We start from the raw sequence: 21,111 nt of genomic DNA, 5'->3' as shown, positions 1-21,111 counted from the left end.
GATATGAAGACTTTGGCTGTCACTGTATCTATCGTGACTCCTAGGTGTGTAATTTTCTGCACTGGCGTCAGATTGCTCTTCTCCCTGTTGATCATGAATCCATATGCCTCCAGGCATTCTGTTGTCAATCTTACTGCCTCCAGATCTGTTGTCAGGGATTTGGCCTTGTGAGGTGGCCCGCTACCCGGGCTGGCACCTCACGGGTCCGTCATTGCCTTGGTGCTGGGCGGGTCTCGTTGACTGGGGATGGCATCCTTGCAGGGCCGCATAAGTAGCACAGGTGCTGGCAAGGGCTCTCCAATTCTCCTATGCTTGGCCTCAACTGGTCAGGGACTGGGGCATTGGGTATGACTCCCTGCCTCACAGTTCCTTCCCTCGGAGAGCCACCCTTACCGCAGGGTCAGCCTCCCTGTTCTCCTCCCCAGCCAGGAGATACTGAGCCTTTTTACTCCCTCCCTCTAAGGAAAGTTCCGCTCCACTCCCCAATCGCCAGCCCCTAGGGTGAGGCCAATCACCTGCACCAGGGCAGGTCCAATTACTCGGCCCCACCCCCGCTCAGGGAGGGATCCCTGAGCATCCCTACACCTGGTGCCGGTGCCTGAACCCTCCCCCATGGCAGCTAGCAGGCCCCCGGCTCAGGCCTGTCTGTCTGACAGGCCCGGGGACCTATCTCTCGCAGGGCCCCTTGGCTGTCTCCGCCCCCGCTTTTGCTGGTCGGCTGGCTGGTCGGCAGGCCCCGCCCTTTGGTGGGGTCGGGTCTGGATGCGGTGGTCTGCAGCACTCTGCCATGGCCTCGGCTCCACGCCTCCAGCCTCCCGAGGCCGCGGTCTCTGCTCTGGCTGCACTTCATCCTCGTCCTTGTGGCGGGAGAGCTAGGTGGAGTATTGGAATCTTCTGCTGCTGCCACCATTCTCCTGCGGTGCCGGGCGGGCAGGTGCTGCGCTGCTCATCCTGTGCCACCGCCATTTGTTCCTCAGTGCTTCTTCTGTGGTCGGCACACCTCCGGGCCTGCGGATAAGTTGAGGAGCTGCCGCTGGGCTCTGCAGGCCTTTGGGCTCCAGTGGGTAAGTCCGGAACGCCCTCCCCACAGGTGGGGAGGCCCATCTCCAGACAGGCCTTTAACAAAATGTCATTGAGGTACGGAAAAAGTGATATCCCCTGTAGCCTCAAGTATGTGATTAGTGTCACAAGAATCTTGGTGAACACCCTACGAGATGACTTCAGTCCAAAGGGAAGGGCCTTGTATTGGTAGTGATTTCCATCATGCATGAAGTGGAGATACTTGCGGTGTTTCTTTTATGGGAACATGTAAATAGGCCTCCGATAGATCTATGGAGGCTAGATAGTCCCCTTTTTGAATAGACCCTACAATAGCCTTCATCGCTTCCATCCTGAATTTGCAAGTCTGGATAATGATTCAGTCATTTTAGGTCCAGGATGGCTCTGACATTCCCATTTTTCTTTGGTACGATGAAAAACACTGAGTACACGCCTTTTTTTAGTACTGTGAGGGAACTGGTTCTATAGCCTATCTAATAGGTGCTGAATGGCTTTCTTTATCATCAGGTGTTTTTGTTTCACTGGGTTTCTTGGAAGCTGGATGAAGCATCTTGGTGGTACAGAGTCAAACTCCACAGAGTATCTTGAAGTTATGGTATCCAGAATCCATTTGTCTGTGTTTGTCTGATGCCACGTTGTTGCATAATCTTGTAAGCAGCCCCCAATCTGTACAATCCTTGTGCAATGGTAGTCATGCTGAACTTCCTTTCTTCTGTCCCTCGGTTTGTAGGCCTTTCTGAAAGGATCTATTCTCTGTTTGGTTTCTGCATTTCCAACATCCTTTGAACTGTCTGGATACACTTGAACGTGGGGGTCTCTTGAGGTCCTGAAAGGACTGTGGGCTGTGCTTGTTTTTTGGTTCTTCCTTTTGATGGCAGGACCTTTTCCTTCTCTTTATCCTCCACCAAGTACTTATCTAGGGCCCCTCCAAACAGTTTGGCTCCTGTAAAGGGTGTGGCCGCTACCCTGGATCGAGCAGATGGGTCTACATCCCAGTTTTTCAGCCAAGTGTTGCATCTGGCCATGACACTGAAACCCATGGTTCTGGCCAACATCTGGAAGGCATCTATTATGGTGTCAGCTGCAAAGGCTGTGGCCAGGGCTATCCTTTTAATCTGGTCTTTAAACTCTTACGGCACCTCGCTGCCTGCTGCTGCCAGGTCTGAGGCTGCTCTGACAAATAGGGAACCTGTAGCTGATGCCCTCAGAGAAGCTGCTGAGACCTTGAAGCCTCTGCTACAAGGCTTGTTCAATCTTCTTGTAGGATGGATCCTTGGGAAGCCCCTCTGCATCCATAGGTAGGACTGAGTTAGTTGCTAGGCTAGTGACTGGGTTGCCCACTGATTGAAGCTTGATCTTTTTTGCTGCTTCTGGCACTAGAAAATTAAGCTTGTTAAAGACAGATTGATTTGCCTTCGGTTTGGCTGGGTTCTCCCATTCTGCTGTTAACATGCTATGGAACGTTGCTGGCAGAGGGACGCCTTTTTGGGTGGCTTCCAGCTTGGATAGAGCCCTTGGGGAAAGTCTAGGTCTGTTTCCACCTTCCCTGAGGATGTCAAAGGGATTTGCAATACCCTTGGTACTTCTGGGAGCAACTGGGAGTAGACCTCCAGTGGAAAGAGTCTTGCTTGTATAGGGTCTGTAGTCTCCTCCTCCTCGTCTGATAATTCCCCTTCTTCACTAGCAGAAGAGATATCTGTGATCTCAGAGTCATCTTGGGGGTCCTCCGAGAGGCTAGAATCCCCATGGTTCCGAATTTCCAACATCGTCCTTCTTTTAGGTTTAGTGAGAAGAAGGGATTTCTCAGGCCTTTTATTCTTAAAGCCTGCTTGTCTGTCTCCCCCTTTGGTTACTGCCACCTGTTCCTTGATTTCCTTAACACAATCCTTAAATTCCTTCCTCATTTCTGCTTTAAGCCAAGAGAGAAGGTCTGATTTGGCATCCTCATTATTAAGCTCTGGGTCCTGGTTTTCCCTATCTGGGAACTGCATTGACTGGTTGGAAGCAGAGGAACTTGGTAGATCTAGTTCGCACAGGGCTCTCTCTGCCGCTCTAGAGGCGTCTAGGTCCGCCTCTGCTGCCATTCCCGCCAAAAGAGGCTTTCTCCCTGCCTGCAAGAATACAGACCCATTATCAATAGTAACATCCCTTACTATTGATAACGGGCCAAGAAGTGGGGGGGGGGAGATGCTGTGAGTTTGGCCTCTGGACTTTTCCCTACTCACAGGGAGTCCCCACTTCAATTTTGACGCCATTAATAGGGCTGCTTACTGGAAATTAATGATCAGCATGCTGCCGCCTTCCCTCGTGCTGCTGTGGTTGCGTAGACTGTGTGTCTCAACGTCACTTTTGCCCACTGGAGAGGACTTGACCTCAGCACTACTCATCTGTTTGGGATGAGATTTCCTGCCTGATGGTCAGTGAGAAAAAACTCCATGGGAGTCCTGAGAGGGACTGGGGCCTAGAAGAACCTAGGGCCATCAGCTCTGTCGCTCGCACTGGCACTTTTTGCAGCCACAGGAGGGGGGCGGGTAGGAGGAAACTTCCTTCCTTTTCCCCATGAGCTCCAAAGGTCTCTGTCTTGTAGCTGTCAATTTTCTTCTTCCTTGTTTGTTCGGGATTGCTGCTCTCAAGGAGCAGAGTCGACCGACATCCGGCTCGGCTGCAGAGCTGGAAAAAAACTGGCGAGCCAAGGATGAGTCCCTCCCCTCTGGGATCCACTGAAACTATCAACCCTGCTTTGGAGAGGAGGAGCCATTCCCAGTCAGTGCAGGGCTGTCCCACTCCCTTGGACCACCGGAGAAAAGCAGTTAAAAGTGTCCTAAATAAAAACAAATTCTAAAGCAAATGACATACACTTGTTCAATAACATATTAATAAAATATTAATAATTTGTACTTGCACTTGAATTCATATATTGCTTTACAAAGGCTTAAAAGTAGCAGCGTATTTCTTTGAACAGCAGACCCTGTTGCTTCTGAAAGTCCCTCTAAGTTTCAAAAACATTTTTGTTATGGAGGTCTGCTCCTCCACACAAGTACTAAACTGCAATTTTCAGCTTAAACTTCTCTTTCATTAGTGGCTTTTGTCAGGTCAACTAACAGCATCTCACAACTATGTACGGGTTATACACACCACTTAGGAAGAAGGCAAAAGAGGCTACAGCCCAAGCAAGGCCAGGAAACCAAAGCAAATGCCAGCCATGGCCATCAGCAACTGAAAGAAGTTTGGTTCTCCCTGGAGGAGCCCAGATGACTGCAGGGACCATGGAGCTGGGGTGAGGGCTCAAGTAGATGGAGCCCATGCAGATATTAACCAAAAGCTTTGAGATTTCACAGGAGGGCAGAGGGTGCGAGGAGCCACAGGCAGCTGCATAAACTGCGCAGTGTGGGGAAGTCTCCCAACAGACAGGCAGATGACTCATCCAGTGCCAGACCAAGTGAGGGAATGCCAGTATAGGGCAGTGTAATGTAATTTCCAAAGAGCCTGTAGTATCTGCTGACGGGGGATTGTGGAAAGAAATCTCCACCGTTGCTTGCTGGGATTGTGCCATCCACTCCCCCCGTCACATACTAACCAGATGAAGAGGCATTAGTTTGTGCCAGGCTATTTGCCACCCTAGAGGACAGAACCCATCCATATACTGGACTCAAATGAGCTACCACATACAACTAAATGGCCAACTCCCCTGTCAGTAGGATGTTTGAGCCACCATGGTACAAATGCCTTCTAATAGGTTCTTTGACTCCTAAATTCTTCTGGAAAGTAGAATTTTAAGTCATGGGGAAAATTACTTTCCAATTCAAATCATCCCTTAAGTTAGTGTATCTGCCTCTCAAAGAAGAATTAAGAGAAAATATAATAGCCACAAAAATCTTTGATACTGAACCATGACAATTCTAATCAATTTTAAATTTAAAGAAAAAGAAGCAGAGAGGTCTTCAAGATTATCTCCACCAGGGAGCATTGAAGCTCTGCATGTGGTCCTTTTATAAGGGTCTCAAAGGGCTGCTACTCCAGGTAACGCTACTTCACCCTTCCCAGAGCTCTTTCCTGCGGTTATCTTCATTTTGAGATATTAGAAGATGCCTACATAACTTTCTTCCACTGTCTCTTGGCAAAACATTCTGCTACTTTCTTTAATACCCAGTAGATGGTGTTAGCCTACTGTAGACTCTTCATTTTTGTTAGAGGAGGCAGTCTGGGACACTGTCCACTGGGTGTTGATACTGCTTTGTCAGTGTGGAGGTTTAAGAGCTTGGCCACTGGATTATTGTGGGTATAACTCCAAATGATTTACTTATTAGTGCTTAGAATTAAGCTGATCTTTACAGCTCAAATGACTGTTGTTGTTGTTATATTCCCCACACTCTATTATGCATTAGCCTTCAGTCTCAACATGAGCACTGGAAAAAATGTTTAATAATCAGCACACTGCATTTAGCTGACCTCTGAAACTCTGGCGCGCAAGACAAAGCTGGTTCACTAAACAAACTTTGCTATATTTTGTAAAAAAAAAAATATGCCAAACAAAAACACACACAATCTAATTGTGCTTTCTTTTCAGCACTGAGGAGAGTTCCTTGCATTTCTTCAACAGACGTGCATCTGGAGAAGGGGGCTCCAGTCATGAAAACTGAAGGTGAAGAAAAATTTACTATTCTACAGGTTGTCACAAACCTGCTTAAATTTGTATTTTTCAAGTTACCAACAACATAGCAATTATCTACAATATTTAACCATGGGTTAAAAGGCTTAATCTGTGACACTTCTATGTCAAACTCAAAAGTACACAGATAAGCACAGTGAGTATTTGCAACAGCTGCAATTAGTAGTAACACAGACTACAAGCAGCGCAATCCTAAACAGAGTTACTCCAGTCTAAGCAAACTGATTTAAGTGGGCTTAGACTGGTGTAACTCTATTTAGGATTGCACTGTTAGTCATGTTAAGCATTTTAATGCTGGTAGAGACTTAGAAAATTATGACCTACTGAGGTATTGGCTAATACTATTAAACAACTTACTGATGAATCCTAATTCAACTATCTCCAATTGCAGTCTCCTTTGAAATTACTTTATTGAAGAACACTGTTTAAAGGCAGCAACAGTGTCTGGAGCAGAATCACAGAATTAGAGTTGGAAGGGGCCATACAGACCTTCTAGTCTAACCCCCGGCCCAATTCAGGATGAGCCTAAAGCATCTCTGACAAAGATTCATCCAGCCTCTTCTTGAAAACCTCCAGTGAAGGGGAGCTCACCACCATTGCATCGAAATCGCAGGAGGTCATAGCCCCTCTCTAAGAGAGTGACAAGGATGATCAGGGGTCTGGAGACTGAGCCCTACGAGGAAAGGCTGAGGGCCTTGGGAATGTTTAGTTTGGAGAAGAGGAGATTGAGGGGGGACATGATTGTTCTCTTTAAATATTTGAAAGGCTGACATTTGAAGGAGGGCAGGGAGCTGTTCCAGTTGGCAGCAGAGGGTAGGACCTGTAGCAACAGGCTTAAATTACATGCAGAAAGGTACCGGCTGGATAGTAGGAAAATCTTTTTCACGGTCAGAGTAGTTCAAAGGTGGAATCAGCTGCCTAGGGAGGTGGAGAGCTCCCCTTCACTGGCAGTTTTCAAGAAGAGGCTGGATGAATCTTTGTCAGAGATGCTTTAGGCTCATCCTGCATTGGGCAGGGGGGTTGGACTAGAACGTCTGTATGGCCCCTTCCAACTCTGATTCTGTGATTCTGTGAAAGACTGACAAGTTCTTCCACATTCTTCCAGGACACGCAGCTTTTGTGAGTAATCACTGTGCTCTGTTTATTACTGACTTTTGCACAGGAACGTCAGTTACTGTTCACAGTTGTTATCTTTGTATACAAATACTGCAGAATGAAAATTCACTTTATGCAAATAACAAAGTGGGGTCTAACGGGAAAATCTGTTACAATGCAAACCCAACCAGATTTACACCCTTCTAAGTTTATGGACTTCAATGGATTTAGAAATGTGTACCTCTGCTTAAGACTGCCCTATAAGTCTTTAAGCTGCTACAAGATCTTTTGTTTTTGTTGCAACAAACTAACATAGCTGCCACACTGGAATTTGTAACCACAAGACACACCCAAAAAGTGATTCCAGTACAAAAGATCAATACATTTTCTGTGTATATATCAGAGATACAACTGAAATTGTATTTTAAGTATGAATATCAAATACATAGCTTAAGAGAGAGGCTTTGGTATTTATAGGGACTATATGCTTCACTACTGTATAGTCATGGTCTTGGCATCCTATGCCATACTTCAGGGGCTTGACAACACCTGAACTGAGCCTGGGACAAGGACTGGACTCTAATGGACATTGTGCTCTTATGTTAGAAACCTGTCTCTGTGGAAGCGTGCGGGGGGGGGGGGGGGCTCCTCCCATATCAGCTTTCAGCCTCCAAAGAAGACCCATTGTCATGACTACCTAACCTTGGAACTCCTGAACTTTCTAAAACATCCTGCTTTTGCTCCTAATTGCTTTGGATTTACATATACACTGTAGCTACTGGGGGAGGGGAAGAGGGGAACGTAGACGAAACTGCCAGCTAGAAGGTGGGAACTGGGCTGTACTTAGAATATAGGCTTGGGGCTTGGCGTAGAATTTCATTCCTAGCAATGACTCTGTAGTGCAGGGGTGGGCAAATTGCGGCCCGCGGGCCACATGCAGCCCGCTACAGAGTTTTTTGTGGCCCGCCAAGACAGTCAGAAAAATCCGCCTTGAACTGAGATTTCCTTCATTTCCTTCATTCCTACATTTGTAGGATGATATGAAATTAGCACAATAAATAAATTGAATAAAACTACCACTATTTTACTTAATTTATATTTATTGATTTTTATGATACAATTTATACCTTTTCTGAAATGCAAAGTTAACTAATGAATGCAATCATTTTAAAAGGTGTGGCCCTCCGCTACCCTCCGCTCCCACAAAGTGGCCCCCCGAGCCAAAACAATTGCCCACCCCTGCTGTAGTGGATTGCTGAACTGTTAGATTATCAATAAAACTTTAACTCATGCAGTTCTGGACTCACATGGTGAAGTTATTTTGATCTACCTGGCAGAACCTTACAACTGTATCCTGATGCAGATGTGCACCACTAGGGAGTTTGCACATTAATTAACATGCCATGTAAATTAGTTATGAATTGTTTCAGAAAGATGCTCAACTTTATGCTTGTTTTCAAATTTTTCTGGTACTATACCCTATTATATCTGTTTTTCACTGAATGTCCTGTCATTCATTATTATACTTGCTCAGTGAATGATCTACATATTGATTATATTGCACCGTGTAATCCACCTTGGATCTAAGTGAGAAAGGCAGACAATAAACAAACAAACAAAATAAAATATTGCCCTGTTCTGCTTGGTGCCTTTTTAAAAGAGAGGACAGAGTTTGAGTTCCTCTGGATCAAAGAATGGTTTGGTTAGTATATGATTTTAGAAACAAGTGGGTAGGGAATACACTTTGAAAGAATCTGTTATAACAACAAATAAGAGCTTCAATTTAAAGTTGATGTATAATATTACAAAAGCTCTTTCCAAACTAATTTCTAACTCTCTACAATCTCTCATCGCTTTGCCTGAAAAACATTAAGGAAACAATTTTCAAAATTCAGCACAAATGCTCTTTCGGGCTTTTATGATTTTTAACCTCCATACCCCATTGTACTGTTTGCTTGATGTACCAGCTGCTGACTACATTGACTTACACTGTGTAATCTGCCTTCAATCTCCATGACAAAGGCAAATGATAAACAAACAAATAAATAAATCTGATATTTTCAAAGCAAGGTGAATATCATACAATACAAGGAACAATTTCTGTCATATTAGGGATACTCTTTTCCTCAAATTGTATGTTATATTAATATATTTTACAATTTTATGCTAAGTTATAAATCAATAAATACCTGACATGGTTGTTACAAAATTTAGAGAACTGTGGTTGATTGATAAATATAGTTCTCACTTCCTCCTGATCAGCTAGTGAGGTCTTCTCTGAAACATCATCTGTCTTCTCATAGCCTGTAAAATATTAGTTACTTAATATACAATGAATCAACTAAATACAGATTTATAATCCAGCAACCTTTTCTTTCAAACTTAAACTCTAGTAGACCTCTATATAACAATGCATCAAGAATATGTTGGAACTTCATTGAAAATACAGAAATGATATTTTCAGGAGGGAAATCAAATCCCTCTTGGGGAGGGGGACATTTTAACATCCCCTGTCAGGTTTGTGATGACTCATTATAAACTTCCAGATCAAGTTCTATGAGCTTTATTTAAACCTTTGTGCCCCACTTGTGAGTGTTAGAGGCGTATGATCAGCCCTGTTTGGAAACAGAAAGATGGGGTAAGTGGACCTTGGACTGATCCAGGAAAGCAGTTCATATCCCTTTTTATTACCTGCCTCCTAGGATACGGTTTTACAGAACACTGAAAATAAATATTCTACAATCTACAACTTTACTAAGCATACATGTGAAAAACATTCTATTATTTTCAGTGGGAAATACAAAAGGAACTCCCTCCCATTTGACCCATATTTAGTCTGGGAAAACTGAATACATTATAGCCTGCCTTCAGACCCTGACACATCTTCGAAGATACAGGCTCATCTCCTACTCCCCATCATCCCAGGGTGTGTGTGTGTGTGTTCTTAATCCACAAAAGAAGTGGGGCACCAGGTGGTGTGGAGACCGCCAGGCTTCCGAGTATGGGCCAGAACCAGATGCTCAGGGCCTGCCTAGCACCTAGGATTCAAACACAGGACCAAAGCTGATCGACGTGATCAGGCTTTCTCAACACGTCCAAACAAATCCATAAAAATCAAAGTTCACCAGCGACTGTAGCAAGAAATATAGACTCACCAATTTAAAACTAAGCCTCGCTTACCCACCCCTACCAGAAAGCAATCACACTGCGATTTGTGGCTTTGTTGCTCTACTGCAGAGACCACGAGGCGTTTGTAAAAAGCCTTGACAATTCTGCCTCTGAGCCTTTTTAAAAGCCTCTGTGCCTGTAGAGACCATGTAACGGTAAATAATCACAATTCCACTGCTGTATGCATTCAGTGACTTTCTTACATAACAGAAAACAACTACCTTTTTTGAGGAACACTAATAAATGCACATCTGATGAATTTTCTATTTTAATATACCTCTTTGCCTGGAAAGAAAGACTCGTCTCTCCCCAATATGTGTCATCAATAAAAAAGAAGGGATCAGCTTTAAATTTAAAAAAACAAACTATGGTTATATACAGTAGCTAAAAACCCTTTGCACGCCACCTTTTAAAACAGGGGTTGTTTCACATTCATAGATGCCTTTTGGGTATTTTGGTAATGCTCTACATAAAGTAAACAAAACATATTCACATGCTTAGAGCTCTCTTCCAGCTGTGGACATGCATTTGTGTGAGCCGCCAGATGAGCCACTAGGGCAGCTTGTAAGGGACAGGAGCTCTTCTTAGTCATGTATTCTTAGGCGTGCTCTAATCAACTCACTGTTCCAGCTCACACTATACAACCACTGCCACTTGACCTGCTACTTACCTCCAAGTTACCACTGCACTGACATTCCCATTCAGACTGAAATAATTTTTACATTTAGCAATCTACAATTGATGTAAGATAGTTGAAAGGTGTTTAGTGTTTCCCCTATAGCTGGTCCAAATCAATAGAATACTCAACCTGTTAATGTGTAGGCCAATCCAGATAACTAAAGTGAATGAGATAAAGCACACACACAGTGCCTTTATGTGTTCATTGGTGTGCACAGGGAGCCCTGCATTAGGGGAAATTCTTGCATACAGTGGCTAAGTTACTGAGTGTTAAAGCACTGTCCAAGTGCTGAAGTTGTGGTATTTCTTATTCATTTTAGAAAATAACAGTGGAAAAGTCATCTGTTTAATTACTTGAATGCAAGCAATTAAAAGGATCTACTTTTTGTAATTCAAATGCTCATTTCTAATAAAGGATACGTACTTAAGGATTCATGGCCAGAAATCACTGTACAGAATCAAGAATGGATAATAGTCATCATCTGGATACACTTTATTTGCCACATAATGTATTAAGGAAGGCTCTTTTCGGTTAGTATCTCGTCAGTTCTCTCCTTTCCTGTTTTCTATGTGCAGGTATATATTAGGAACGATGCATATCACATTCAAGATAATTAAACATCTTTGGCTCATAATGAGCAGAAATTAGTGATAATTTACTTATGACTATAATGGGATCAAACATTACATGTAAGCAAGATATAAAAGGTTGTGTCATACTATAGAGGCACATTATGATGAGACAATTGGCACAGTCTCAAAGGCAAAATATATCAATCACATAGGGAAGCAGGTTCCTGTTCATGTGCACCTCAGTTGCAAGAGGAACAGTCAGCACAAATGAACGCTGTGCACAGATTTCCTCTTCCGAGTTCGGCATCTATACACAGCCATTTAGAAAAAAAACTATTACTTGTGCCTATCAGCTGTTTGGGAAAAGTGGATTTAGCTGGCCCCCCGCTTTGCCCTCTTACTGAGCAGCTAATCAAGCATGAATACTGTTTCAAGAGGTTTCTGAATCCACAGTCCCAACCTATGTGCATAGTTGGACTGGGACACGGATGAACCGCTCAATGTACAGCTGTGAACTGCTTAGCGTTGCACAGTTGCAAGTCTGCATGTTCCCCTATATATTTTAAAATGAAAACCCTCTTTATATAAAAATTGCATTTCCAAAATAAATACAGGTAGAATTGATTCCATGATGTATTCATTTTGTCTGTACAGATTTATTTTACATGGGTTTTTATGTACAGATTTATTTTTATATGATGCAACATCAAAGCCAAACTGTGCCATGTGACTGCTCTGGCTGTGTGCTTTTGCCCATAAAATTATAGGCTTGAAAGGAACCCCCCGAATTTATTTTTTGCATCACATGGAACACTGGGATTCTTTAAGCTAAACCTCAGATAACCTGAGAGATGCTACTTCAAGTATTAAAGAGGGTGTGTCGCCTTCACAGTTCAATGTGAAGCTGGACTGATTTCAAAAATTCAGCAACAAGAAAAAGGGAAGTGATAACTAGAACTTTGCATGTACAGCTTGCATAGAAAATAAAGCCAACCTAAATACAGATTACATTGCAAGTATGTTTTTAGCTTCCTTCTTCAAGCTATACATTAAAAATTCCAAATACTCTCTCTCATTTTCATGAAAACACAGAGTAGCCTTAGTCAGTTTCTCGCCACAAACTAGTAATGTACAACACATGCATAGGGACATGTATTAGTGTACACACAAATAAGTATCAGTGCCAAAGTATAGAGAGAACTGTTGAATAATGCCATAATATTCAGAGTTGCAATCTTACAGGGTAAGATACAGTCTTCAGGTTCAGCAAGGTATCTGCGAAGGGGAGACTGACTCTTGAAAGCTTATGCCCGGGAAAATCTTGTTGGTCTTGGGTGCTACTGGACTGGAACATCGCTCATCTATTACAGACCAACACGGCTATCACCTGAAGCTTGCCCCCTACTTGTTGCTCTCCAGATAAAGGTAGCCCTACCTGGCATTGGCTACAGCAGATGTTTTTCTATTGGATCTCCCAATGAATAGGCTTTTAGAAGGCACTGTAAGGCTATCTTATTTGCTAGGACTTTTAAAGGGGTGTAGGATTCAGGCATGATTTTAAGGGAGGTATTTGGAGTTTTACTGTATTTTTTCCATTTTAAGTTTGGATTTGTAAGCCTCCGGAGCCACAGGGAAAGGCAGAATAAAAACATTTTAATAAAGCATCACCCAACTCTGGAGACTTTTTAATTCACAGAATTGCTAATCTATAATCTCTATTCAGTCTTGCAGATGCATTCCCGAAAATGGTTCAGCTATGCTACCCATATCTATTCTGCATCTTCTGCAGTGAATTCATTTAGCTTCTCTTTCATCATTGTTGATCAGTTATCTTCCTGCCTCTGTGATCAATTTCCTGGTCTAGACGAGCTTAATTTTTTTGTAGCAATTGCCTCCTCCAATCCCCATTTTACTTAACTCGTTGTCAATCTACAATAGTTTTTCCAGGGTCTGCGCTCTTAAAAAGCCTTCTCCAAAAAGGAAGTTTTCTGGCTGTAAGACTCCTCAACTCTACTATTTTGATTTATTTATTTCAAATTTTTATTCCGCCCTCCCCGCTATCCACCCAGGGTGGATAACAACATATTAATAATACAATTAAAAAATCATGTTCATTAAAAACAACATATTTAAAACAGGATGGTGGACAGCCTTCACAGGGAGGGTTAAGATTTATGCAACCTTTTTTCCAGGCCAGCGGAGGCCCCGCTCCAGCCATATGCCTGGCAGAACAACTCTGTCCTGCAGGCCCAGCGGAAAGAGAGTAGGTCCTGCCGGGCCCTGATTTCAGCAGACAGAACGTTCCACCAGGTGGGAGCCAGGACCGAAAAGGCCCTGGTGCTAGTCAAGGCTAGGCGGGCCTTCTTGGGGCCAGGGACCACCAACAGCTGTTTGTCCCCTGACCAGAGTGTCCTCTGGGGAATATATGGGGAGAGATGGTCCCGTAGATATGCTGGTCCCAGTCCACACCAGGGCCTTATAGGTCAATACCAGAACCTTGAATCTGATCCGGTACTCCACTGGTAATCAATGCAGCTCAAATAAGAATGGTGTAATATGCGCCTTATTTGGCACTCTCGTAATAACACGCGCTGCTGCATTTTATACCAGCTGTAATCTCCGGGTCAGGCTCAAGGGCAGCCCCATGTAGAGTGAGTTACAGTAATCTAGCCTACTACTAAACCAAACTGGTATCTTTAAGCCCTTTTCAAACTGTGGTATACATTTACCTGTTCCTTGGAAATACATTATTCTTTAATGCTATTTTGTTAGTCACATAATTTAATTGTTATATTCGTGAAACAGTCTCTTAGTTCAATAGGTTTGTTAACTTTCAAGATGCCACAAGATCTTTCACTGTTTTTTGCTGAAACCAACCAACCAACCGAACAAACAATCTATTTAGAAAATTTCTACGCCACCTCTCAAGGGAACCTACTCAAGGTGGGTGCACTTCTGAAAATAATAATGACATTTTCCCCACCCCTAGTTTTCCTCAAAAGTCTTCCTATCATAAGGGGAAACACCTTTTTAAAATAACTATGATTTTTGAATTGAAGTACTTGAAAATTCAATCCCATAGATCAGTGCAACAAATAGAGTCTTAGATATTAACTGCTCATATGTTACTATTCAGAATCAAGGACACATTCTTCCTAGCCTGTTAACATACGAATGGAAGCCACTACTATTAAACAAAGAAACATTATGTACCCATCCACCCACCCATGCCAATAAGTATTTATAGTGCCATCCTAAGCAGAGTTACAGCCATCTACAGGATCCTGAGGACGGCACAGTGAGTCACTCACACATTCAGAGTGGACTGGCCATTAAGGCCACTGAGGGAAGTCCCAGCGGACTGACCGCTCCCCAGGTGGCTCCGTGCCAAGAGAGCAGGAGTAGGGTGCGACTGTGAGCTGCGGGCCCCAAGGCGGGGGGCAGGAGCTGCAACCACGGCAAGAGAGTGGCCCTTGCCCCACACAATGCAGGTGGGCATGAGCCAGGCAGAAGCCTGGACAAGCCTGCTCCTTCCTTCATTCCGCCCCATCAGAATGTACAGCGGGGGAAGGGGCTCTTCCTTCCCTCCCCCTTCTGTTGGGGGCATGCCTATGGACAGATGAGGGGGGAGGGCTCTCCAGAGCTGTTTTTGCCTCCCAGTCTGCCCCAGCATTTCAGTAAACAGAACTTAGGACTGAGAACCTAAACATACTAACTGAAGAAACTTGGTCTTACTACCGTATTATTTTGCAGATAGGATGTTAGTCAGATTAAACCATCACCTGACACATTTATCATGTTCAGCAAAAAAAAATTGTATGTTTCAGTCCATAAATGGACTAAAATACTAAAACTGGCTGCTCTCTTTAGGGTAAATGGCAACTGTTACGACCCTTTCTTTCTCTTGGGTAGATTTGGTCATTAAGCCTTTTATTCTTGCCCCTCTTGGTAGATGGCTGCCACCAGGAATTAAATTCCAGAATAACTTAAAGGTCTCCTTTTAGTAACATGTTCAAGGGTCAGGCTTTTTCGTGGTACTATGTGGCCCTGAGGAAAGGAATGGGATACAGGAATGACAGACACTCTGGGATGTTAAAAAAAAAAAAACCTTTTACTTTTATAAGAAGCGTATTGGTTTCATGTTATTTCTAAAACCTGATGGTTTCAAAAGAGTAGTTCTCAATTTTTAAAGTTACTTTACTTAAACCCAGTCATATAGATCTTCTCTCAGGCGCACACACAGTTTGCCTGCTTTCTCCTGACTGTTCTTTCGCAAACACACAGTTCAGGTTTCTACATAAACCATATTTCTCTCAAACAACATAAACAAGCTCAGTGTCATTCTGTGCCCCATCCATGCCATTATTTTCATGCTGAACCAGTGATGCTGTTCTGAACCAATGTTTCATGCTGTAACTTGATATCATATTACCAATGCCATAACTGTTTTGCATTCACAGGCTTGCAGAAGCTGCAGGTGTCTTATCTAATGGACTGTAGAAACTCTCAGTGCTTCTGACCTTGCTCACTCCCACGCACTGCTATGTTACAACTTTGATCTCCTGCTTTCCCAGACTTGATAGTACAAATATGCGAGAAGTTCTCAGGAATGGTTCCCGCCAAAAGTATAACTGCTGGTGGGAGGGGGGAGAGGAGTGACTGTCTTTAAGTAGAATGGTTTTCTCTTGTATTGTTATTCCTGTCAAATTGATCCTTACTGCTTAATAGCCAACCTTGCTTCTGAGTAATCCTATGGACATATCTGTGGAAATGATTTGATTTCTAAAATTAACCATTTAACCAAGAGCCTGGATTCTTGCTGCAATGGGACAGGGATCTATCTGCCATGGCCAGTCACCCATCGCCTGACACTCAGGCTGCACACAGCTTGCCTCTCTTGACCTGACTGAATCTTTTTTTTCTCCACTCTCACTCTAAAACTGCCTTCACTCCACCCACACTCTCCGTCATCAACCAATCATATCACTCACTCACCCCTCTCTTTCATCCCCACTCTTCATCTAGACCACACCAAGCATTTAAAGACACAGACACGCATTTACTTAAAATAATTACAGCAACATTTAGAGATTACCCATTCTGGAAAGGCTGGCCAATAGGGTACTTTTCCACATCAGTGATTCTGTGGCCTACAGCGTGGTTTCAAGGGGATCCACAAGACCACAACAATAAAAAGCCTTTCCTTAAGCAAATATTAGCAAGCATCAAATCAAAATCCAACTCCAATGCAACTGCACTGAAAGCACTGGTTGAAGAAATAGGGATCGTGTCACTGAGTAGTTTGCAGGCCATGGGCGATTGGATCCCACCAACTTTTCCACTGGCACAAGAGGAAAAAAGGATGATTGTGCCCAGTCCCCTTCCTCGCTGTTCCCCTGTCCCACATGGCTTTTTATATCTCTGCAGGTTCCATGCTTGCTGGCACAGCCTTCTTGGATGCCAAAAGTGGCCCCTCCTTTCTTCTTTCACCATCGGATAACCTAAGAAGCACCTAAGAAGTGCTAGGTTTGTACCTGCTGCATATCACTAAGAAGGTACTGAACATCCACGGTCTAAGTGATGCAAACCTAACATTACTATTACCTTTCATCCCAAATGTCCAGTATTGATGATCACTGGAGTGCAAAGTAAGGTCAAGTTTAATTCAGAATTCTATCAAATAGCCTTCCGTGCAATGGTTATAATATGAGAAAATGAAGCCATGTATTCTGAGAAATCTACAGGTGAGAGGCAATGCAATTTCTCAGTGACAGTGAAGATACGGAATAAAACATCCAATACAGACAATATCTGTATTTGGGAAAAATAATGACCCTTTCCGTACTCCCGCCTTACTACTGATCTTTTCAGAAGTGAAAGCTCATTTATTTGGCCTGTTTTTGTTTGATGCCTAATACACTTCCATCCCTGCCAAATTTCTTTCCAACATTAACTGTCCACACAGTTCCACCCCCCCCCGTTCTGATTGGAAGAAAGAGCCTCTGAACATGCTTACCTCACTGCACATGTCATTTTGGACAACCGTTAAACCACTAACAGTGAAATCCTAAGCAGAATTACTCCAGTCTAAGCCCACTTATTTCAAAGGGTTTAGACTGGAGTAATTCTGCTTAGGATTTTACTGTAAAGCAACCAATCGCTAGCATCCTGCCTGAGAATTTCCCCTCCTCTCTCCCCTCCCACAACTGTAGCATATACAAGTTCTGAGTAAAACCATCTTGTTTTGAGAGATTAAGGCAGTATCTTCCTGACCACTAAAGCTAGAATCCATTTTGAAGTCTTGTGGGATCTCTTCACGACTTCATCAGATTATTAGGCAATGAGATGGGGGGCACATTTTGCATCTTTTGCTCTGTGTGATCCTGATTGCTGTGATTGTAAGCAAAGTGATGTATGTAGCAGAGATGACTTGGGTTTCAAGTTATCCAGAAACCTTCAGATTACTTATATATGGCAGGGTCTCCAATTCCAGGTCGGGCAATTCCTGGAGATTGGCAGGGAGACTTGGAGAGGGCGGGGTTTGAGGAGATGAGGGACCTTGGCAGGATATAATGCTATAGAGGACACCTTCCAAAGCAGCCATTATCCCCAGGGGAACTGACCTCTGGAGATCTCTGGCCTTAGAAGTTGTAATTCTGGGAGAGATCTCTAGGCTTCACCCGAGTTTGGCAATCCTAGCGTATTGACAGAATGTAGGTGCTGATTGGAGAGATGCTCCTCAGGATGTCCAAAACAAGGCAAGAGAACTGCAGTGAACGACAGACTGGCCACCCCCAAGGAGAAGGAGGGCAAGGGAAAGGACAGGAAGAGGGAAGTGGGGGAAAGAAGACAAACAGACCAATCATCACATGGGGCCGGGTCTAGGGTAGGTGGAGGAAAGACAAATGAATGTAAACATCTGCATCATGTTCTTGGACTGAGGAAAAAGTCATGAGAAACCAGCATCCATTAAACTGGGGCAAGCCCCAGCATAGTGTTGAGATCACCACAGAAGGTGTCAAACGCTGTGCATAAATCAGAAAAACATCCGACACAGTATAGGGCCAAATGGGGAGCAAAATAGCCCATGTGTCAAAGGTCTCTGTATATGATTCCTCCACATTTCGGAAGCATTTTTCAAAATGTCCTTGCGCTAAGGAGCTTTCTTGGCAATTTATGACCTCTGATAGCTACTCATTGCATTTCAGTAACCTCCATGACAGACAGTTTAGATAATTCTTCATCTGAAATTTCTGCCAGTTTTTGCTGCAATCAATTTTGGTGATATGGCTACAAGGAACAGATTTCTCCAGAACACAAGAAAGATATGGAATAACTACTTATTAAACAAGAAAGAAAAGCCAAACATTGTACACTAAAAAATTCTCCAGCAGAAATGTTTATACACAGAATCTTACTGGCTGTAACAATCTATTTCGGAAACTGATTTCAACTATCTGAACCCATTAGAAAACTCCAATATATTCTGGCCCATTCACAAAGCTTATTGTCTTTACTAAGGGATTAGTCCTCCCTGAAACAAGACATTCTATTTGTAAAAAAGAAACTTTTGGAAAATTTCTACTCCTAAGACTGCTGGCATGCTGTTTCCATTGGCTGCACTACTCCAACACCATGTTTTCACTAAAGGACTAATTTCAAGTTTGGTCCCTTGATTAAAAAAACCTGCCCAAGTTACCATGGCTTCCCACAATCTGGATGAGAGAAAATTACTTCACCAAATGAGCCTGATCAGCTCAGATGACTGATATGTACACATGAAAACAAATCCAACAGCCTCATCACTCAAGAAGAGAAACAAATCACTGGGGAAGAGCTGTTTTCTTTTTATTTTCCAAAGAAGCATTCTGAAAAGCTTTAAGTGAATTAACATGTATATTTTGTATTTAATAGGAAATTAAGCTCTTTCATATTGAATGACTAAGCAAATAGCAACTACAAAATTAATATAAAATATCGTAATAATGTGCAATGATAATGCTGAAATCGAAACCTAGCACAGTCATTCACTCAAGTTGCACAATACACAGTAACCCCATATATATAATATAGAATGGATGTTCTCACATGTTTTCCTATATGTAGTAATATTAGTAATATTACCCTGACCTGGATAGCCCAGAACAGCCTAATCTTCAAAGCTAAGCTAGGTTGGCCTTGGTTAGTAATTGCATGGGAGACCTTCAACGAAGAGCAGGGTTGCAGAGGTAGGCAATGGCAAACCACCAACAGTCTCTTGCCATGAAACCCCACCAGGGGTCGGCATAAATCAGCTATGACTTTTGGGCAGGATTTCATTTCATTAATAATATTAAGTAATATTATTATAGTTATAGTAGTAGCTCAATGCTGACATTTACATAAACATTCATACAATTTGTTAGTTTTCACAGACGTAAACATGTATTTCTCTGTTGCACTATTACTCCCATAAACTGCCTCATTTGATATTTATTATTTGGCTTGCGAATTCCACTTCCAACAGATCCTAAAACAACAACATTCAACATTTTCAGCAGTTTCTTGCTTTATACATCTCCATCAAAATAGCGTTATATGTGTATCTCTTCTAAAGCACAGATTTCCAAGATCGAAAAACTAAAAACTCTGTTCCATATGATTTCCTTTACCTCCTTACAGTACTGACAAGCATCCAATTCTCTATACAGGGAAAGTACCATAATAGAAACATATGCTTACTGTAAAAGCACAAGTCTTTATCCCAAAATGTTTGTTAGCACTCAGAGGTGGAAAGCTTAGGCTGAACCTGTAAGGCTTGTATGTGAATACAAATATGGGGGAACATAAGAGTACTAATGTCGGCGAACTTCGGATAGGTGACGGGGGCTAACTCTGCTTAGGATGGCGCTCTAAATTTCTTACTGACAACTCTGCCCGGTGTGAAGCAACCCAAGGATTAGAAAAGGAAATATCCTTAAAGTAAAACTTCACAGGGGCAGAAAGCGCAGTCCGCCCTAGGTTTTGTATCCAACTTTTTGGTGAGTGTGATCCGAGTTGCTGGATGACCCATCAGGGATCTGCATGAGGCACCTGCCTGAGGCGGGTTAGACGCGATGCTGACAACCATCCTATTGGGCACGTTCACAGCGCAATCCTGGGGCGGTCTATCGGCAAACGCAGGCGACCCGCAGAGAAGAGCCCGGCAGCCCCTGCAAGGCTAACACCAGCGCCGAGGGGGCTTCAGAGCCAGAGCCCAGCAGCGCCTACGAGGCGGCCAGGACGGGCTGCCGGGACCCGGGGAGAGGCGGGGGTCCCGAGGGCGGCCCGGGAGGGGCGCCGACCCCCAGCCGGCCTGGCTTCTCCGCGGGCAGGGCTGCCGGGGTGCGGGTTGCGCGCGTGTGTGCGGGGCGGGCCCAGCCGGGGCGCTGCGGCTCCAGCAGGTTCACAGACAGGAAGCCCGGGCCGACGGGGGCGGCTTCCGAGGCCGGGCCGGGCCGGGCGCCCCCGAGCAGAATTCTCCCCGTCCCGTCCCCGCCCGCGGCGCCGCCACTCACCCTCGGCCCGCGAGCGGAGCTCCGCCACGGTCTTCTGCACCGGCGACATGGCGCCTCGCCTGCCTCCGCCGCCCCTCAGCGCCGCCGGCCCGGCTCCGTCACAACGGCGCGGGCGGGGCAGCCGCCGGCCTCGGTCCCGCCCCCGCCACCACGCCCCGCCCCGCGCCGCCGCCGCCGCCGCCGCTCGGGCAGCCTGACGGGGGCGCGCCTGGGCCGCGCTCGCCCCTTGGAGCGCACCAACGGCGCCCCCCACCCCCCCGGCCCGCCCAGCGCAGCCCTTGAGTCTCCTCAGGCGCTCGGCCCCGCCCCCTCCCCCTCCCAGGCGCAAACACC

The 21,111-nt window shown here is 44.3% G+C and overlaps 1 protein-coding gene across 1 annotated transcript in view; it reads right to left on the bottom strand.

The window, feature by feature from the left end:
• ATP8A1 (ATPase phospholipid transporting 8A1) overlaps nt 1-20,859 on the bottom strand; it is a 151,884-nt gene extending 131,025 nt beyond the window's left edge. The window contains exons 1-2 of the mRNA XM_054989944.1: nt 20,779-20,859; nt 9,013-9,127 (exon numbers count right to left, since the gene is read on the bottom strand). Coding sequence (XP_054845919.1) covers nt 9,013-9,127; nt 20,779-20,827 — 164 coding nt within the window. The 5' untranslated portion in view covers nt 20,828-20,859. The remainder of the gene's footprint in view (nt 1-9,012; nt 9,128-20,778) is intronic.
• Between the last annotated feature and the right edge of the window lie 252 nt (nt 20,860-21,111).

The sequence above is a fragment of the Eublepharis macularius genome, chromosome 10 (assembly GCF_028583425.1).
Source record: "Eublepharis macularius isolate TG4126 chromosome 10, MPM_Emac_v1.0, whole genome shotgun sequence".
Classification (NCBI taxonomy): Eukaryota; Metazoa; Chordata; class Lepidosauria; order Squamata; family Eublepharidae; genus Eublepharis; species Eublepharis macularius.
The sequence above is the reverse complement of the archived record's forward strand: the minus strand, read 5'-3'. Positions and strand labels throughout refer to the sequence as shown.